Below are 20,576 nucleotides of genomic sequence, written 5' to 3'. Positions count from 1 at the left end.
TTTTGCCTGCTGCTTGCAGGTGTGATGAGTTTTGACAGCGGCTGAATAACTGGACGCGATGAGAGCAGCTACAGCAGAAGCGTGGAGAGGAGAGGTAACAGCGTATGGTTGAGTGGATACAGCCGCAGGGATGGGTAGAAACGCCTGTATATGGCTGCGTCAAAAAAGGAAAACCATGAGAGAGAGGGGACGCAGGGACTTAACGCAGGTAGTGAGCATCTGCAAAGGAGATGATGGCGTATGGAGCTGCGTTTACAGGTTAGGGAGGACGGACTGCAGATCTGGGGCAGCGGATTGATGAAGAAGATGCGTTTGCTGATGAGAGAGCTGGCCTGAAGCAGCGTTGAAGATTTGACAGATATGATGGCAGCAGGATGTTTTCCACACAGGCTTTGAAGAGAGATTGATGGCAGGGGAACGATGATGAAGAGGGAACAACCCTGAAACTATTTCTCAAAACCCTGTACCTGCAACCTGAAAAAGAAAAAGAAAACCCAAAAAAAAATATGTGCAAGAAACGAAAACTGGAAACCTGACTAAATGATATTTACAACTTTTCGACCCTTAAGCAGCCAGATTTGTCAATAATCACAGTAATATTATCAGAATATCAGATTTACTATGAGATACTTCAGAAATTTCTCATGCATTCATAAAACAAACTTAAATGATAAAACCAGGATTGAAACTGGCTGGGCCCTGCAAGAAATTGCTTTGTGGGAGTTGGCTGGTTCAGCCGAGAACTTCCCCAAACGCCCACTGATTTCTTCAATAAGGGTTTCCTGCACAGCTCATTTCAACCGTCAATAAAGAGGGAAAAAACAGTACTAGATTCCAGATGCAATGGAGATACCTGCCATTATTTCAGAAATACTACTACCATTCAAACCCTAGTAAGTGAACAAGATACCTGTGTTCAACAATACTCTCAATCAAGCTATTACTAATGGCTGAAAAATAAAAATATGCAGAAAATAAAACAGCTCACAGCACTTCAGGAGAGTAACACCAGCAAGATTTCAACCCCAAAGTCTTTCTTTATTAGCACCAGAAAAAATTTACAAGAGAGCTTTCTTCAGCACAAGACTCATAGATCGAATGATCTCAAATGACTCCTAGCACCCTATTTAAAGGAAAAAATCTCAACGGCTAGTTCGAGTGATCCACGTCAAAATGATCTCGACCGTCGATGAGGATCAAGATATCTCTTAATTTCATCCGTCGAATTTTTAATGCATTAAAAAATTGAAATTCTGCATTTATTTACTCAAAAATATTATTATTTTATTATTTTTAAGTTTTTATTTTATTTTATTATTATTTTTTTAATTTTTTAATTTAATTTTTATTTATTTATTTATTTTTAATTATTTATATCTTTCATCATTTTTTTTTTTTTAATGGATCCTCGAACTCTGCCTTTGGAAAAATCACCTAGGACCTAGGACTTAGGACTTATGAGGGGATTAAAACATTTTCTAACCCTCCATCATGACTTTTACAATTTTACATTTCAAGGGGGAAAACCCATTTGACATAGACCCTCATAGACCACCCAGTTCTGTGACACAACTATAATCTAGCAGATCAACATACTAGGATTCTCCTAAGATTCTAATGACAAAATCCATTCCGACTTTGGGTTAGGCTGAAGGAAAACTCTGCCGATCATGGATCGGTGAGACAAAAAACCTTTCGAAACATAGATTATCACTAGAAAATTAGGTCCACCTAGGCAATTAACATACATGACTCATATCTGCTAAGATTATTTACAATTTACACATGCAGACTGGGTTTACAACATAACACGATCAGGTTGATGATGGAAGTCGAATGGCACGGACACATCGCTGAAGCGCTATCCCTTTTGCGAAGAAAAGGGGGTGAACTGCTATGGGAAGTTGACACGTAGTGGTCAACAATGAGTATTTGAAAGATTTCAAAAACTCATGGGCAAAAACAGGATGTACCATCATGTCAGATGGATGGACTGATCAAAGGAACCGTACCATCATAAACTTTCTTATCTTCTGCCCACAGGGAACCATGTTTCTAAAATCAATTGATGCATCTGATAGGGTGAAAGATGGACAATTGTTGTTTCAGCTATTGGATGAGGTTGTTGAGGAGGTGGGGGTGGCTAATGTTGTTCAAGTCATCACAGATAATGCCTCTAACTATGTTCTTGCTGGTAAATTGTTAGAGGAAAAACACAAAACCATATTTTGGACCCCATGTGCTGCACATTGCATAGACCTCATGCTTGAGGATATTGGCAAATTAGATTGGGTCAAAAACACTATAGATCATGCCAAAAGCATAACAAAATTTATCTACAATCATTCATGGATTTTGAGCCTTATGAGGAGACACACAGGGGGCAGGGATATTATTAGGCCTGCCATCACTAGATTTGCTACTCATTTTTTGACATTGCAATCTATGCTTTCACAGCATAGAAACTTGCAAAAGATATTTTCCAGTGATGAATGGAATCAAAGCCAGTGGTCTCTCAAACAGGAAGGCAAAGAATTGAAAAAAAAAGTTAATGAAGAAATATTTTGGAGAAAGGAAACAGAGATTGTGAAGGTTGCTGAGCCACTGGTTAAGGTGTTACGGTTGGTGGATGGGGAAAGATTAGCTATGGGCTTCATTTATGAGGCTATGGATCAAGCAAAGGAGCAAATAAAGAGGGCATACAAGGATAAAGTGGCTAAGTATGGGCCCATTTGGGCAATCATTGATGAAAGATGGAACAATCAAATCCATCGCCCTATACATATAGCTGGGTATTTTTTGAACCCGTGGTATCATTATAAAGATCTGGCAACAGGAGCTTTGAGTGGGGAGGTTAGAGATGGATTGATTTACTGCATTGATCGCATGATCCCATTGGAGTGTGATCAGCTAGAGGTACACCGACAGGTCACAACCTTTAGCAAAGCCACAGGGACCTTTGGGAAGAACCTAGCAAAGATTGCAAGGGAAGCAGATGAGCCAAGTAAACAAAAATTTCAATTTTTAAATTCTTAATACTTATTTTGTTAAATCGTTTATAATTTGAAAGTTGGATATAATTTGTAATTTTGTTGAGCTAACTCATTACACTCCTTTTTTTTTTGCAGCACAATGGTGGGAGGCTTTTGGTAGCCATTGTCCTCAATTGCAGAAGTTTGCAATTTGTATTTTGAGTCAAACTTGCAGTGCTACTGGGTGTGGGTGCAATTGGTCTGTCTTTGAGAGGATTCACACGAAGAAGAGAAACCGTTTGGATCAAAAAAGGTTAAATGATCTAGTTTATGTCCAATACAACCTCTGGCTCAAACGCAACGACTTGCTGAACAAAAGACTTGATTCAGATCCCATTGTGTTGGAAGATATTGCTCCAACATCAGATTGGGTAGTGGAGAGTCATCCAACAGAGTTTGAGGAACTTGATTTGGATATACAGACGTTGGCATCACTCGAACATAATGTTCATTTGAATGCAAATCCACTTGTACCAACCTCGGGGCCAGCCCCAAGTCCTCCAGTTGCAGGGGTTTCCTCTACTCAACCACGACGGAAGCACATATCTCGTCTATATTAGCAGCCACCAACTACACAACCTGCTAGTGCTACCACTTCTACAGTTGCAGTTGGAGATGATGATGAGGAGCCATGGGCTTCCCTGTCTGACTCTGATTCAGAGGTTGAGCCAGATGATGTTGGCTCCTCTAGCAGTAGCCAGTAGTACTGGTCAGTGGTAACTAGTGATGTTTCACAGTTTACTTTTGTTGTAGAGGCCATTTCTAGCCTCCTTGGTTATGTGCTTTTGTTTTGATCTCTATATCATCATCATGTATGTATTGGACAGTGCACTAGGTGCCATTTTGATAGAATGGATATATTCATGAGCCTACTTTGATCATATGTTGTCTTCTATCTATATTCTAAAGTGTTGTGTTTGGAAGCATGAATGAAAATCTTTAAAATTATGGTTTTTTTATAAAAAAAATATTTAATGTATTTTTTACAACGACCGAGTCATTGAAATCAAACCAGTCGAGTCGATACCAAGTCGGAGTCAGAGTCGAAGTTTTAAAACATTGATTAAAACTCACTCAAGTTCTCCACCATTGTATTTCTCTTTCACTTGTTTGCCGAGAGGGCAACCAACATTTGTATTCATAACTTTTGCTTAATAATAGAAAACCCTCAGAGTTATTGCACCGGTTTTCCCACATTGGGGTTTTCCAAGGACATTTAGTCCAAAAATAAGTGTCCTTTGCATGGTTGTCTCATTTATTTTTCAGTTCTTGATCTGTATAGTGGTGTAGGCTGCAGTGTATTTACATTAATATTTTCTAAACATTTCTGAAAATAACTTGTTAAATGAAGAATACAAGCAGGTGATGTAAATCAGTTTTCTACAGTAGGATTTCTGGTTTGATAGATTCAGAAATTTTCACAATCTCAATATTGAATATATATGTCTCTTATCTATGCAAATCATATAATCTCATTCTTCTTCATCATTAAAATCAATGCTCTTTTGCTCAATGCATCTACAACTCTATTTTTTTTCTCAGATTTGTGTTTCAACATTAAATTGTACCCTTGCATCATCTCAATCTACTTCAATTACCTCTAGTTCAACTTCATATGATTCTAAATAAGCTTTAGCATCTAATGGTTTGAACTTTGTATACAACATGAACTCTTTTTGCAACAAATATTGTCGTCAATGCTTCAGCACCTAAATGAACACATAGAATGCCTTGTAATATGTCAAGTACTTCTTTCATGACTTGTTCAACTTTTCACTAAAGTTGCTAATTGCTTTTATACTCACATCAGAATCCACAAAAAATGCCCTTTTGTAGTTCAGCAAAGCCTACACTAAAACCATTGTAATCCTTTGTTTCAACAACTCAAACCACTTTTGCACCTCTACATCCAGTGTAAATCCAAAGCTTTCAAGCACTTTGTCATTGATACACAAATGTTGTTGAATCCCTTAACGAACCTCATGTAAAAATTGGCAATACCATGGAAAGTCCTCGAAAATATCATTTAGGTACGCCACTACAAAATTACCAATGCATGATCTTGATTCTCAACACCTCTATTATCAACTGCATGATCATACTCATCGCATTGGTTAGTCCAAATGACATAAATAACTACTCATACAATCCATCCTTGATACTAAATGCAATCTTCCACTCATCACCTTTGTAATCCTAATATGAGGGTATCCACTCAACAAATCAATCTTCAAGGATTGTCTTGCGCGACACAAATTGTCCATCCTCAACAATGGAATGTAAACTTCATTTTGATCTAATTCAATGCTCTACTATTTCTGCACATCCACCATTTATCAACCCTCTATGGCATTATTAGGGTTAGTGTTGTTAATTTCTAACCCCAACTACTAGCAATTTATAATCCATTAAATACATAATGTAAAAATTATTAGTTGCAGATTTATTGAATAAAAGCATTGCTAAGATTTTAACAGGTAAATAAAAGATAAATAATGGAAGCAAAAATAACACCAATATCATACCTATGCAAACACATAAATTCTACCCTTCAAATATGTTCTTTCATGAATAAATTATCTTCAGCATACAAGGGCTCCCTTACCATGGAAAAATGGCCCTCTCAGGAAAAATACAAATAGCATAAACCTAGAAATTTTCCAACTAATCAAAACCTCAAAACTTGTCCTTCGATCTTGTTAGCTATTGGATCCTTCTCCCTTGTCATTCTTCCTTGGACTTGTCCTTCTCCATGCAATCAATGAGATCTCACTATCTCACTATCGTGTGCTCACATGATGTGTCTTATCCCCATAGCCTAGCCTTTGTTTTACAAGTTTGAGTTATTGACCAAATCCACAATCCTAATCTCCAAAGTGATTGACAGTTGAAATTAGATCTGAACTTTACTTGAGATCAATGGTTGACATTCATCTAATATACTAATGCCAATAACCATTGCATTTCATTAGATTAACTCACTTTTTCTTATAAAAAGAAATTACTTTAATTAAAGTAATTGCTAAGGTTAAAGGACTCTTGGACAACTTCCACATGTCTAGACACTTAGACTTGTGCAGAAGTACCTATCCAATGCTACTATCATCAACACTCCCTCTTAGCGAGGAAGGTACTTCCTAAAGAGACACTTGGAACTAGTTTCCTCTCAAGTCCTGGCACAATAATGTCCCATGCATCATCCTTCACCATGGATTTCCTCCAAACCTCTTGCTCTACTACCTCTTCAATGAGGCCACTCATCAGTGTCATGTAGTTCGGAAACTTCTTCAAAGGTCTTCTTTCCCTAATACTCCTAAGCATCCCTCAATGTTTGCTCAAACCACCTAGGCCTTTTGAGTTCTAACAGAACTAGAAGGATCTATTGACTCCTCTCCACCTGAAAGTTGACTCCCTGAACTGGAAGTCTCTGCATGTTGCTCTCCATTTGGAGCCTCTTGCTCCTCGTCCTTTGTCACTATTGGGGGTAACCATGAGACTTCCTAGATGCCAAATTCTCCTCAAACTTAATATCTCTACTCACAATGGTCTTCCTCTACACTGGTATGAATATCATTTAACCTTTTGACGTCTCACTATATAAAACAAATATCCCCTTCTCTCCTAAAGGCTCCAACTTCATCCTCTTCTCCACAAGCACATGGATGTCTACTAGAAAACCAAAGATCCTCAAGTGTCCTATCTTTGGCTTCACCCCTATGAAAGCTTCCTCAGGAGTCTTGTCTTCGAATATCTTTTGAGGACTCTTGTTCTAAACATACACTATAATGTTACATGCCTCTGCCCAAAGAAACATAAGCGAATCCTAGTCATGTATCATGGCCTTGGTGGAACTGATGATGGATTGATTCTTTCTCTCCACACCCCCACTCTGTTGAGGGTTGTATGAGACTATCCTCTCCCTCTTGATCCCTAACTCCTTACAGAAATCCTTGAAGTCATTGGAGGTGTACTCTCCCACATTGTCCGACCTAAAGACCTTGATCTCCTTTCCTATGTGGTTCTCCACTTAGGCCTTGAACTCCCAAAACCGACTAAAGACCTCATCCTTGGTTTTCATGAAGAAGATACAAGTTTTCTTGGAATAGTCATGAATGAACATGACATAGTATAGTGCTCCCTGCATTGATGCCATTAACATCAATCCACACACATTTAAATGAATGAGATCCAAGATCCCCTTGGACATATTTTCACTGCTCAAAAAAGAAGTGCATGCCATCTACACATGCCTTGCTTCTCAACACTGAACTTTGGGATACCAATTAGCCGTGTTTAGAAACTCTTCTGATTAGCCGTGTTTAAAAAAACTTTCGATTAGTCGTGTTTAGAAACACAGGTAATCGATGAGGTTAAGAAACCTCCTAGGATGAAATTCGTTGCCAAAATCATAAGCTTACCTAGGTTGCTACATAATTACATGATCGTACTGGCATCATTTACATTACAACTTGCAGAATTTGGGTTTTACAATGACATGACGATAGCTAGCCGATAATTCTAATCTTTGGCAAATTTTGCACAACCGCTTCCTTGGACTTGTGGCAAAATGGGTGCAGCACGATTATTAGTCCCAGTCAAGTGCCTGACACATGAAGAAGAGAATGCACATGTGATGTCCAACATCACTCCCTCTCAACCAGAGAGGATTTACCCATTCTCATTTTGATTGGGGAATAGATCCTTGCTCCTATTTAAGAAGACTCCTTTGCTCATTCTCAAAACCAGAGGAGATACCAGACTTCCCTTCAATTTTGGAAAATCAACAACACAAGCCTTATAACTTGTTTTTATAAGAGTATCAGCTACTTGTTCTTCATGGCTACATAGTTCCCTCTTTTCTTCGCATCTCTTCCTTCCTCCCAAGGTATCATGGAGCCACCTTCACTCTTCAATCTCATGACAAGATCCATGTCATCTCTCTTTCTCATCACTTTCATCTTGTCATCATAGATGAAGGCATTATATTGAGCCTTTCCAAAATTCAAGCTAATCATAGCTTCTACATGAAAGTGATCTCCCTTATTGACCTTCAAGTTATCTTCTCGCATTGCTACCTTTCAACCCCAAGATGAATATATCTTGACTTCATAATTCCCACATATCATATGTTGAGCTTACCTCAATATTCCCTATATATTCCTGCAATATGCTTCTAGGTAGCAACACAATATGTTAACCAGATAACCAACAACAATTAAAAATAGACTTACCTCCTCATGATGACCTTCATGTCCAGGCATCAACATCCTTACGATCTATCTCCACATGAGTCTTCCTTCATGCATCAGAGTGCCCAAGGATCGAACTTGATTACCAAGTTAGAACTTTTCTTCTAGAGATTATATTGGATGTTAATCATTATTCTTACATAATCTAGAGAAAGTCTTAATTCTTTATTCATCCTTGAGTAAGTCAAATTCTTCTTTCAAGCATCATATAACCATATACTAAGCATATCTTATGACCAACTTTCTTTTACAAGATTTTGTACACATGAATCCTATCCAAAGTTTACTTTCAATATGTATTTCTATGCTTTCATTCAAGCATCTAGCTATATGCCCTAAAATAAGTCTGCAACTTGACCCATTCCATTCCTTCATCACTTGAGAGTATTGTTTCCATACCATATGGAATGTATACTAACCTTTGTCATGATGCTACTTCAAAGAACCTTCCAAGATGATGGTTCTTACAGGATAATGATGATCCACCTTAGCAAGATAACTACCTCTAACATAATGTTAGTTAGTGCCTGAATGAACAATATGCAAAATGGTCTATCTATCTAGATGATTTCTATAAAGCAGCTTAACCAAGTAAACTCTAAATATGCTACTATCATATGCTTCTCTCTATAATGCTATACAAAATCAAGAATTTTCTAGAGTAAGCAACAATGCATACTATTCTAAAGGAAAGATCAATCTTCACAGAGAACCTAATAGACAAGGTGCCTTCTTCAATAGTAAAGATCTTTCACATCTTCTTTCTCTGGCTTCTTCTCAGGTTCTCCCATTTCTTTAGCTATGTGATCCTCGCTTCTTTCCTTTCTTTTGTTGTTCTATTAGCTTGGAAAGTTCCTCTTAAAGTGTCCATATTCATTTCATTAAAAACATTGAACCTTGGACATATCTTTCTTCTTGGACTTCCCAAACTTTCCCTTCTTCAGCTTCTTGATTCTAGCAATAAAGGCTTGAGATTGTTCATCTAATCCAATGTCATCCTTTGCCTTGATCCTTGTTTCTTCCAAGATGCATTGAACCCACAACTCATCAAAAGGAGTTGAATCTTTCTTAGAGTAGATGCTTGTTGCAAAGCTGCTCCATTCTGGTGGCAATGCATTTAGTACATAGATGGTCATTTCCGAAACAGAAATTGTCTCTTCAAGACCCTACATGTGATCTCTTAATTGAGAGATCTTCATTAGAAAGGATGTCATGTCCTCATCCTTTGACTTCTTCATTCTATATAGCTTATTCCATAAAGACATCTTCTGCCCTGATGTACTTACAGAGTACAAATTCACTAACTTTTGATACATCACCTTAGAAGTTTTCAAATTTGCAACAAATGGAACAAGAGGATCCTTAATGGATTCAACGATGATCCTTTGTGCCCTTACTTCTCCTTTCTTGTACTTTGTTATTTCTTGAGTCTTTTCTTTGCTAGGTTCAGTAATTTCACCAATAACATATTCCATTACTTCATGTTTTGTAAGTTTCAGGTCAATCCTTTTCTTCCATGATAATAAATTTGATGCTCCAACGAGCTTATTTCTTTCCTTATAGAAAGAAGCCATATGACCTATAGATTCGGACATAGAGTAACAATATGATACTTACTTCATGATCAAGACTCTTTCCTTTCTGATGATGTCTCCAACTATCTTGAGGTTTCCAAGATCTTCAAAGAGACTTCAATGATGGCTTCTAAAAGTGATGGTATCAAAATCCTTTGATGCTTCCTTCAAGGAGGTCTTCCAATGAGCCTTCAACTAGATCCTTCTCTCAAGAGAGAACAACAACATTGTTGTAGTCTTCCTCTTCAAGCTTTCTTCTCATGAGACCCTTCTTCTAGATCAATAAGTCTTCCTTTTCCCTTTAGCAAACCCTTCTTTTGTCTACAACATGACCCTTCCAACTGCCATCTTGTTCACCTTAGCTCTGATACCATGTTGGAAAATGCAAGTGACAGTTATTAATTCCAATTTTCCTTAACCTTAATGCTTGCTTGTGAACTTTATTATTATTCTTATGTTTCTTTATTAGATAATTTCCATCAAACAAATATCAAGAGAAAAATTGTAAAGACAGTTTACAGGTATGAGGCTCCAAGCCAAGGCAAAACCCCTCCAAGGGGAAAACCCGTAAAAAAAGTAAAAAATAAAAAACTCTTCTCTTCTTGTAGAAATTACGTCAAATGAGACAACAAAGACCCAAACCCTAGACCAAGTCTTCCCCCAAGTACCAAGTCAGACCTTCCAAGAGAATCAGATCACCACAGCTCAATCCTACATCAACCAACTTCTATCTGCAACTTCGACCACAACTTTGACCCTACAAATTCATCCTGCAACTTTGGCCCCTATAGCTGTTGCAGAAACCCTAATTTGGCTTCTTCAAGAGATCCTTCTTTGAGCAAGGCCGATATTCCCAAGGTCAAAGAGGTCAAGACAGAGTATTCCTTCTCCCAACAACTTGATACTGCAACTCGAATCTGCAATTTTGACCTCCTTTGTAGCTGTAGAAACCTTAGAATTTCATATGTGTGAGAGAGATAGAGCCCAAAATCAAGCTTTTCCTTAACTACTTGGATTCCTTTTTCCTTCTAGACCTCCACTCCTTCTTCCTTGCCTCCTCTAGTGTTAGATCGAACTTCTTCTCTTGAGATCGAACTTGTGAGTGAGTGAGTTCCAAATGAGGTTGAACTACTCCTTTATATAGTCTTTCTAAGGAGTTGAATTCCCTCCTTTATACCGACTTGACACTGTCAAGGCCGACTTGTACTTTGGAGGTTTCCAAGACCTTCTAGACTCAAAATAAATTCTTTTACAAGATATATTTTTCCCAGAAAGGTCTTATAAATATGATGTTGAGTCTCTTGACTCATGCCAATATATCCTAGGACCTAACAAACCCTAGAAGCATGAAGAACATGCTTTTACCTAAAAGACCATCAATAAAGAGCATGAAATGAGTAAAACAACAATTATGAAGAATGAAACTAGTTACATTTCCAACAATTAGTAGATCAGGTCCAGTTGTTGTGTCCCTTAGTTGGATCATTACCTTTGCTACGGGAGCCCAAGAGTTAAAGTAGCAGGAGGATTGAAAGGTCAGCAAGGCACAGTCAGTTACTTGAGAGAAAGTGAAGCGTCGCCTAGGCGCATTCAGACGCTCGAGAGATAGTTGCAATGACTCAATAGATCAATGAGAGATAATTACACACATGTGCAGTGATGGAAGGAACGCAGAGGCAAGAGAAAGGCAGTGTGAATTGCCCAGTTGCAGAAAGAAAGGTACAGTTCCAGCCAAAGAGACTTCAGTGTAGGGGCATCAGCAGTGTGAGATCAAAGTAGCACAATGGAAGAATGGATTAGTTCAACTACAACATGTTCCCACAGACCAACAGGTGGCTGATATACTCATGAAGGCCTTGGGGAGGGAAAAGTTTGTCTACTTCAGAGAGAAAATGGGTATAGTGAATGACACCTTCCTCGTTAATAGGGAGTGTTAGTTTTTGGGTAGCATCGGACAAGTGTTCTAGTCTCTATGATGTTGAAGAGGTTAAGGAACATGAGTTTCCAAAACCCAGAAAATGTTTTGCGAGAAGAGACTTGGAGACACCTAAATTAAATTAATTTGCCAATAATTAAATATTTCCTAACTTAGGAAAATAGGTTAATTAAAGTGAATTAATTGCGGAAGTTCGATTTTGCTCTAGAGACTTCTAGAAAAGTTAACTAATGGAATCAAGATGATCTTAGCCATCGGTTGAGATGTGATCGTGGTCTTTGAGACTCCAATGAGAAATTATAAGAGTAGGTCGGAGGGATTGGAGCAGGTATCGAGTGAGTTCAAGTAGTTTGAATTACCCAGTTGCAGTGATTTAGCAAGGGCACAATTGAAGCTAGGGAAGCATCAAAGGAAGGGATTAGCAGAGATTTGGGAGCAGGTTTTCAGAGGAGATTTCCTCAGTATTTTCCAGTGTTCGGGAGACAGAAAGAGGCCCAGTTATCTGTAGAGGAGGTTGTATTTAGCCAGTTGACAGTGCGGGTAGCAAAGGAGCTTGTTCAGTGAGCCAGTGACTGATCTATTATCCAGAGGTAGAGCGAGTGGGCCTAGAGCAGTCCAAGAGGCAGGGTGACTTGCTAGAGGGAGATTCTAGAGGCTTGATGACTTTCCGGAGGCAGTAATGCGCATTTCCAGCCAGGCAGTGCGAATAGCCAGGGAGTACAAGTTTCCTGGGAAAGGCAGGATCCAATTGCAGAGAGAGACAATTAGTCTCTAGATTATTTTGCCAGAGGAGATCAATATTTGCAAGAGGTTTGCTAGTGGAAGGCAACCAATTGTAATTTCTCCTAAATTGTTAAATAATAATAAACCCTCATCTCCTACACTAGTTTTCCCTTCAAGGTTCTTCCAGGGACAATTGTCCAAAAATAACGATGTCATATTTTTATGCATGTCTACATATTTCTCAGTTCCGTATTTTCGTTTGTGAAGATTGCAATAGTGTTTTAATCGTTATTTGTTGAATTAATAATTCATAAGACATGATCTCCAGTATATAGAAGATTAAAATTCCAGTTATTGCAATTGTGGAAATTTCACAAAGAATGTTGCCAAAAAATGAAACCGTTGTGATTAAATGATGATAAATACTTCACATATTAAAGTTCAGACTTCTTAAAGCTTTGTTGACCACTTTATAGGTCTGTATTCTTAGGCCACATAGTCATCATTGAACATCACATCACTGTAATGTGCTTTCTATGGAAACCTTATACAACCGAGTCCTCAGACAGAGATATTTTGGATTGCTATTATCTGAGACTCCTCGGCTTTTGACACCCGAACTAAGGCCCTTGATTCAGATTCTACTAGGCTATTCCTGAAGATCCTTGGTCTTCTTGAGATTTCTTGGCCTACTGCAACAAGCCTTGAGGCCTTTTTGGCATGTTTTAGGATTTTGTCCTTCTTCGTTCTTGACTAGTGGACAGAAAGAAAATTCGGATGGTCTGAGGTGTCTCATGTGATTGGTCTCTTGAAGTGTGTAGGGCTAATGCAAGCCCAAGCTTTGACTTTTCCAAGGTTGCTCTTCCATCATAGCTCTGATACCATGTTGATTTTTCATAGGATGTTCTAACTGATAATTACTTCTTGTGATTTCTTACATTAATCTTTTCTTGCATTCAAATTCATCATAAAGCAATTACATAGAAGATCTCAACAGTAGAAACAAAATGCCAGTAGGATCATAAAGAGACAGCCAAACAAGAGACACAAGAATTTTACCCTAGGAAAACCCACATGGGGGAAAAACCTAGCAACCTTTTCCTTAGAGAAATTATTCAATTCAACAGAGATACATCTAATTCTTCAAGTCAAATATAAAGTCAAATTGACTAGTAACACAGCTCTGGTCACACCTGGTTAAACTGCCCCTTAGACAAGTCAAATTGCTGCTAAATGAACTCGGCCTGGTCTGATCTGCCAGGACCGAATTTTGGCCTCCTACTGTGACCAAGAATCTTGGTCCTGCTGCTCTATATACCCAGAAACTCTACCTCAGATCACTGTCTCAGATTCATCTTTTACTATCCCTTAGATTTGTCCTTTTCTCTGCCTCAGATCCACCCTTTGCTCTCTGCCTCAGATCTGCCCTTTTCTCTCTGCCTCAGATGATCTGAATTCATCCCTTGTGGAGGACGAATGGCCTATATATAGGAATTTCAAGAGCCTGAATGGGTGTGCCCCTTCACTGGAGCCAACTTCATCTTTTGGAGGGCCGACTTGTCATTTGGGCCAAAAAATAGACTTTTAGAAATTCAAAATTTTTCTTTTGAAATTGACATGAAGAACATGTCTTACATTTTTCATTACATATATTTTTCAAGGGCTAAAATATGTCTTATGAAGACCGACCATAGCTAAAAGAACAAATGGGCAGTCTCCATTGAGAGGTTGAACTTACCATATAGACTTTTCTAAGCAGTACAAGGTTTGTTAACTATACAAACAATGTAGGACTTTCTATAGCTGCTTGAATAGGCATACATCTGTGATAACCACTATTTCACTATCATGCTTGTGTATCAGGTGTGGATAATATATCTCAAACAACAATAGTTTTCTCATAATCAAATCAACCTGTATAAATGTATGTATGTATGTATGTATAATCGTCCCTGTTTCTAAGTTAGATTTATATATCTCAAGATGCTTTATGAACAGGGGACACAATCCTATACATATTCACCTTGCATGCATTCCCTAAAACTTGTGTGATTCTCTTTCGCATGATATTAAGTAATGCTAAATTCAGCAGTAGGCATTAAATTAAAAATGGCAAGGTAGAAGTGTTGATTACCATGAGTAATAGATATAGGAATAGAATATTGCATACACGAAATCTGCTTCAATTCTGGATCAAATTGTAAAACAGACACATTTCCTTTCACATCGCCTATATACCTGTCAAAAAGGAAAAGTTTTAGAAATGCACATCTAGTGTATGTATTTCTAACTCAATTCGCAGTGTCTTAAATTTATACTTGAGTGCATGACATACATGAAAGGACTTCCCTGTAAGACTGTAAATGCAGTTATTTCCTTGCAAGAATATACATGAGCCAACTCTTTCTTGTCCACATCCCACACCTAATGTTTGCCAAGAATTCATAGAATAAGCATCGAAAACAGTAATCAGCTGCCAAAGCATGAAATCAGTTTCGTGTTCTATGCCTACTTTTATTTTTAACAAGGATATTTCAATGTTCATTAAGTAAATGGAATCATTCACAAACAGATCCCAAATGAAGGATTGAACGTGGAAACCATGACATTAAGAAAAAAAATGAATTTGCAGACGTATTATATCAGTAAGGCTTCTGTTTCCTTAAAGACAAATTCTGAAAGATAAATAAGTTTGACTAGAATACCATTCAACAACAATATCAGAATCAGAAAATATTTTAATGAAAAAGCTAGCTGCACCATTCAGAATTGGCCACAACTCATAATAGTATCTACTATCAATAGCATAAAGAAAAAGTTTATAAGTTTATAAGTATACAAATGTTGTTTGAATTGTATAAGATTTAATAAATACGGGCTACTAAATGTTTATTTACAATCATGGTATCAAATATGAAGGATACGGTAACCTATAAGCATCCACTTAAATCAATTTGGCTTGTCGAATATGCGTTACGTCGCTTTGATCATGGAGTGAAAACAACTCTGGAAGGTCAGACACCTTCCCCACACATGAGGGGCTCTACACCTGTCAGTGTTTGAGCCTGGGCTGTTTACATGGCAGTGCCCTGTCCCAACCAGTAAGTAACAGCCCAATGAACATCTCTTTTAGATTGTTAAGTAATATCATGGCACAGACTAAGGACAATATTTTGTCTTTTATTCGGGCACAATTGTGCAGCTGCAAAACTATGTCTATATATTAATTTCATTTTTCTTCCAAAAGTTTTCTAACGTGATTACTCTTGATTTGACTGCAAAACATTTCACAGCAGAAAACTACTTTAAACTGTTGCCAACTGCTCACTCGTGTATATGCCAACTATGAGAAAGTAACATAGTAGAACTCTTTTTGAAAGCAATACCTTTTGTTCAGAATTATCTAAAGGGGGCATTAATCCTGAACCATGGGAAAGTACTTGGAAAAAATACGGTGTTACAATTCCATGGTCATTCTCTGAGACCAGCCATGTTCTCTCCTGTTTTATAGCTACATTCTATCTTCTTTGTTTTAGATCCATATGTGTGCAGGCTTTGCATTTCCCTGTTGTCCTCATAATCTCTTGGCTAGATTTGGACTCTAGAGATCCACATGCCATGGGCCTTGTTGACCACTGAAGTGTACCCAAAGATTTTTGAAAACTCATTGCCCAAGGATGTATCAAAGGTTTCATGTACCATCAGAGATCATTAAATCACTTTTCAACTCTACTTCTTCTTCCCATATTTTTCTGTTGTACTCAAATTCCACAAGCCCTGCGAAAACGATGTAAAAGTGATGCTAGTATGATGAGTTGAGTCATGTAACAAGCTTAGGTAACTTGGGACCTTGTCATCAAGTGAGTTTACTCTAGGAGGTTTTTTCACTTGGTTAATTATTAGGTCCTTACAAGGATTTAATAATTAAGTGAGTTTTTCCCTCCAAGCATAACCTCCTAGAATATAGTTTGTTCAACCAAGTTCTAAGAGCGAGTTTGAGAAAACTACCAAGATTTCTTCTAGAGTAAGCTTTTGTATATGGATGAATAAGTGGAGACACCACCCAAACAGGAAACCAATCTAAATGTCCAGGTGCTAAAGGCGCAGATAGAAGAGATGAAAAGATTAGTGAGAGGAAGAAAGATAAGGTTATGAAAAGATGAAGAGATATAATGGTATGTTGTGTCGCACTGGCGGGATAAGGAAGATGAAGAATGATGATAGTTGTCATAACACCAAATCCCAATAAATTGGTCCCCGACAACAGTGCCAAAAAATGTTATCGCTCAAATAATACACGCACTACGACAACGACTCAGGTCAGGAGTTGTCACCCTGATCCCCAACCTCTTTGTTCTAGCTATCTCCCAACAACAGGCTATGGGGGGTGGTCCCTATGGAAATGTGCAAATGAAGGACAAATTGGCAACCAACAAGTTCGGGAGACACGATTGAATGGCCTAACTACTTGGTTAAATTTAGCAAGACTTAAAGATTAAATTAGATTATATTTAAATGTGAGACTAGTGCCTTATGGAGTCAACTTCTTTCTTATTATCAATTTGATGCCAAGTAACCGGATGAACAATCGTTGTTTGGATGCTTGACTATCCTAGATGAAGTGCAAATCCTACAAGCTAGGTGAAATGCAAAATCTTGGTTGATTTTAAGTTAGATGCCTATTCTAAGTGTAACCTTCCTCTTAACTATTTTGGAACTAGTCTCTAGAGTAGGTTGTGGGATAGAAGCCAATGGAAGCAAGCAGAGACTTGATTAACGATACCTCCCCCTGTGTTCTAACCACCCGATGCCTCCGGCGCTGCAAAGTTTGTGGCTTTGACAACTGCAAGGTCACTGTGTTAACCACTAAAGAGGTGCTAAGCCCCTCAAACTAAATTGGGAAAGGTAATCCTATTCTCTATCAACCAAGCTTATGCTTGGTGGTAAATTATTAATGCAAGAGGCTATCCCTAGTATGCAAGTGCAAGAGATGAATGCTCTTAAGGTGAGATTACTTAATTTGTAAAGTACTTAATGACAATGATTTTCAATTAAAAAAACTAAGGTACTTAAACAATAAATGAATAAAATATCAACCACAAGAGAAAGTGTTCAAGCTTAACAGTGCTAGAGAAATGCGGCAATAATATAAATAGACAATTGTTCAAAGACAAGATTAATGCTACTTAAGACAATTAACAATCTCCAAGATTATAATCAATAAATCACCAATATGCCACTTAGATACAATAGAGAAATTTAAATCTCTTATCACAATTGTGATAAAAATAGCATCCACAAGAGATATCCAATTTAACAATGAGCAATGAATCCACTCAATGACAATAATGGCAATGAGAAATTAAAAGCTTTAATCCACAATGTCACTTAGAGCAATTAGCCAATTAAACACTTATCAACTTGATAAGAGCACTTGTGTGAATACAAGAGTGTAAGAGATGTCAATGACTAAAATTAAGCCCAAATCATTTCAACCATGAATGATTATGAATTGTAAAATTTACTTACCCAATTTTAGAGACTTATGTGATTTATTATCGCTGCAACTTTGTATTCAAAGGTCTGCAATTTTATATCAGCAGTCAAGAAGTGATGCAAGATGTCAAAGATAAGCTAAAAATCAATGCATTTAACTTCCAATGATATTCACTTGATTATAGGACAGCTTAGACACTACACATCAGATTTATTATGTTTAGATCAGACCTCAAAATGATGTATATCAGATCTGTAATAACCAGTGTTGTGAACATTGTGATTTAGTCGCGATTTTTTAATTCTGCCGATAAAATCCCCTGATTTTTATGAAGTTTTTTTTTCGAAAAAAATCACTGAAAAAATCGTGGCCCTCCGGGACAGCGCATTTTAAAAGCAATTTCATGAGTTTTATTTGTCATGTTTAGCAAAGAGCGAACTTGTTTGAGAGTTGAGGAGGAGAGGAAGGTGACTACTAGGGCAGAGGAGGAGAAAAATGGGAGATTTTAGCATCTCAAGCAAGAGAAATTCGTGTTTGGACCAAATTTCTTCGGGAAACCGTGGTTTCCAGGTATGGGCACCAAATTTGGCCCTTTTTTTGTTTTTTTCTTGTTTTTGCTTGGGTTTCTATAACCCATTGATTATCAATGATTTTTGAATGGATTTGATTGTGTTTTTTTTTTTCATTTTTGTTGCATAGAGTGGAGAGGGTTCATTTTGGTCAAAAATGCAAAAACTTGATTGTTAAATTTATTAGTTTAATTTTTTATTGTGCTCTATTTTTTTCATTTTTTATTGGGTTTGAATGTGCATTTTTTCTATTATTGTTGGATTGAATTGAGTTTTTTTTTTGTCAAAAATTCAATGTGTTGTGTCATGTATGTATTTTTTTTTAATTTTTTTAACTTGCAATTCTTCTTGTGCCATAGGTTCAAGTTTCAAGTTTCAACTTCAAACTTCATCTTACATTAAAACTCAAGAGTTCAACCAAGTTACAAACATGCAAAGGAAATTGGACCCTCTATGTGAATTTGGTGAACTGATGGAGGGTTTGATAGATCAAACTTGTCTTGCAAGTTGTGTGGGCATCGTATGACGGGGGGTTTATAGATTGAAGTATCACCTTGCACAAATCCCTGGACATGAGGTAGAGCCTTGCACCAATACAAATGCGGAAATCATCCGAAGAGCCCTCAGATCATTGGAAGAATTAGAGCAAGCCAAACTGTCCAAGTCAAATTTGAGGAAGCAACTAGCAGGCAGCATGTTAGGAGGTGAATATGAAAGTGGCACTGGTTCTACTTCAGCATCAATATCTACAACCAACCCTGTAGCTACCTCATCATTTTTTGTTTCTAGAACCACGACTGGTTCACAACCATCTATCTCTTCAATGCTTAAAAAAAAGGAGAAAGAAAAAGCTGACATGTTGTTGGGCAAGTTTCTCCTTTGGAGTGATATTCCTTTCATCATTGCAAGGAATAATCCATTTTTCTAGCCTGTTTCGATGCTATTGCAATTTTTGGCCCAAAGTACAAAATCCCTTCTTATGATGACTTTGGAGGCCGCATTTTTCAAGATGAAAAGGTTGATTGCACCAAAAGATTGGAGGAGTTAAGGGCATCATCGGCACAAAGAGGATGCACTATGATGTTAGATGGTTGGACCGACCAAAAGGAGAGAAACCTTATAAACTTCTTGGTTAATTGTCCCAAGGGAACAATATTTATGAAATATGTTTATGCATTTGCACATATCAAAGATGCAAAATTATTATGCTAGATGTGTTTATTTTGGAGGTGGGTGCAGAACATGTTGTCCAAGTCATAACGGACAATGCTACAAATTATGTTGTTGCTAGCAAGATGCTTGTGGAGAGGCATCCTACTTTATTTTAGACACCTTGTGCTACACATTGTATTGATTTGATGTTGGAGGACATACGAAAAATTTCCTTTGTCAAAGATATTGTAATCATGCATCTGTGCTTCATTTGATGAGAAAATTCACCAACAACAAGGAGTTGGTGTGCCCCGCCATTACACGGCTTGCCACCAGTTTCATATCTCTTCAATCCCTCTTGAATTCTACGTGGGATGTGAAGAGAATTGTTGATTTGGGGTAGCATCGGATGCGATCTAGCCATGAAATTTGGTGGAGAGGTTAGGGCACATGGGATCTCCAATACCCAGAAAGGGTTTGGGCAGATTCTAAACAGTTAGGGAGATATTAAGATAATTAATATTTTTAATGGAGTCCCTAAGTCTAAACTTAGGGAAATTAAAATATTAATGTGAATTAATATAAAACTATGTTAGAATGGTCCAAAAGACATGGATCAAGCCAGATCTAATCTTAGACATCGATTAGGGACTTAATCTCGGCTGTTGATTTGTCAACGAGAAAAATATAAGAGGAGGCTTGAGGGTCACTTGAAGAATACACCAGAGTGATCAGTCATTCTATCCTCTACAGCGGGGTTTGCTAAGAGAGATAGAATCAGTGATCAGTTGCAGAGAGGGGCAGTGAGTACGAGGCATAGAAGCAGGGACAATGGCAAGAAACC

At 37.6% G+C, this 20,576-nt stretch overlaps 1 protein-coding gene across 5 annotated transcripts in view; it reads right to left on the bottom strand.

Moving 5' to 3' along the window:
* DAW1 (Transducin/WD40 repeat-like superfamily protein) overlaps positions 1 to 20,576 on the bottom strand; it is a 333,355-nt gene that overhangs the window by 234,815 nt on the left and 77,964 nt on the right. For 4 of the 5 annotated variants that reach the window (XM_089405557.1, XM_089405558.1, XM_089405559.1 and 1 more), the window contains exons 5-6: positions 14,850 to 14,938; positions 14,649 to 14,752 (exon numbers count right to left, since the gene is read on the bottom strand). In XM_089405557.1, coding sequence (XP_089261683.1) covers positions 14,649 to 14,752; positions 14,850 to 14,938 — 193 coding nt within the window. The remainder of the gene's footprint in view (positions 1 to 14,648; positions 14,753 to 14,849; positions 14,939 to 20,576) is intronic. The other variant, XM_089405560.1, reaches the window with a different exon arrangement.

This window comes from Pinus tabuliformis, chromosome 2_2 (genome assembly GCF_031772625.1).
Source record: "Pinus tabuliformis cultivar Carrire ecotype Pingquan chromosome 2_2, CPIR1, whole genome shotgun sequence".
In the NCBI taxonomy this organism is placed as follows: Eukaryota; Viridiplantae; Streptophyta; class Pinopsida; order Pinales; family Pinaceae; genus Pinus; species Pinus tabuliformis.
This window is presented reverse-complemented; position numbering and strand designations above follow the sequence as displayed.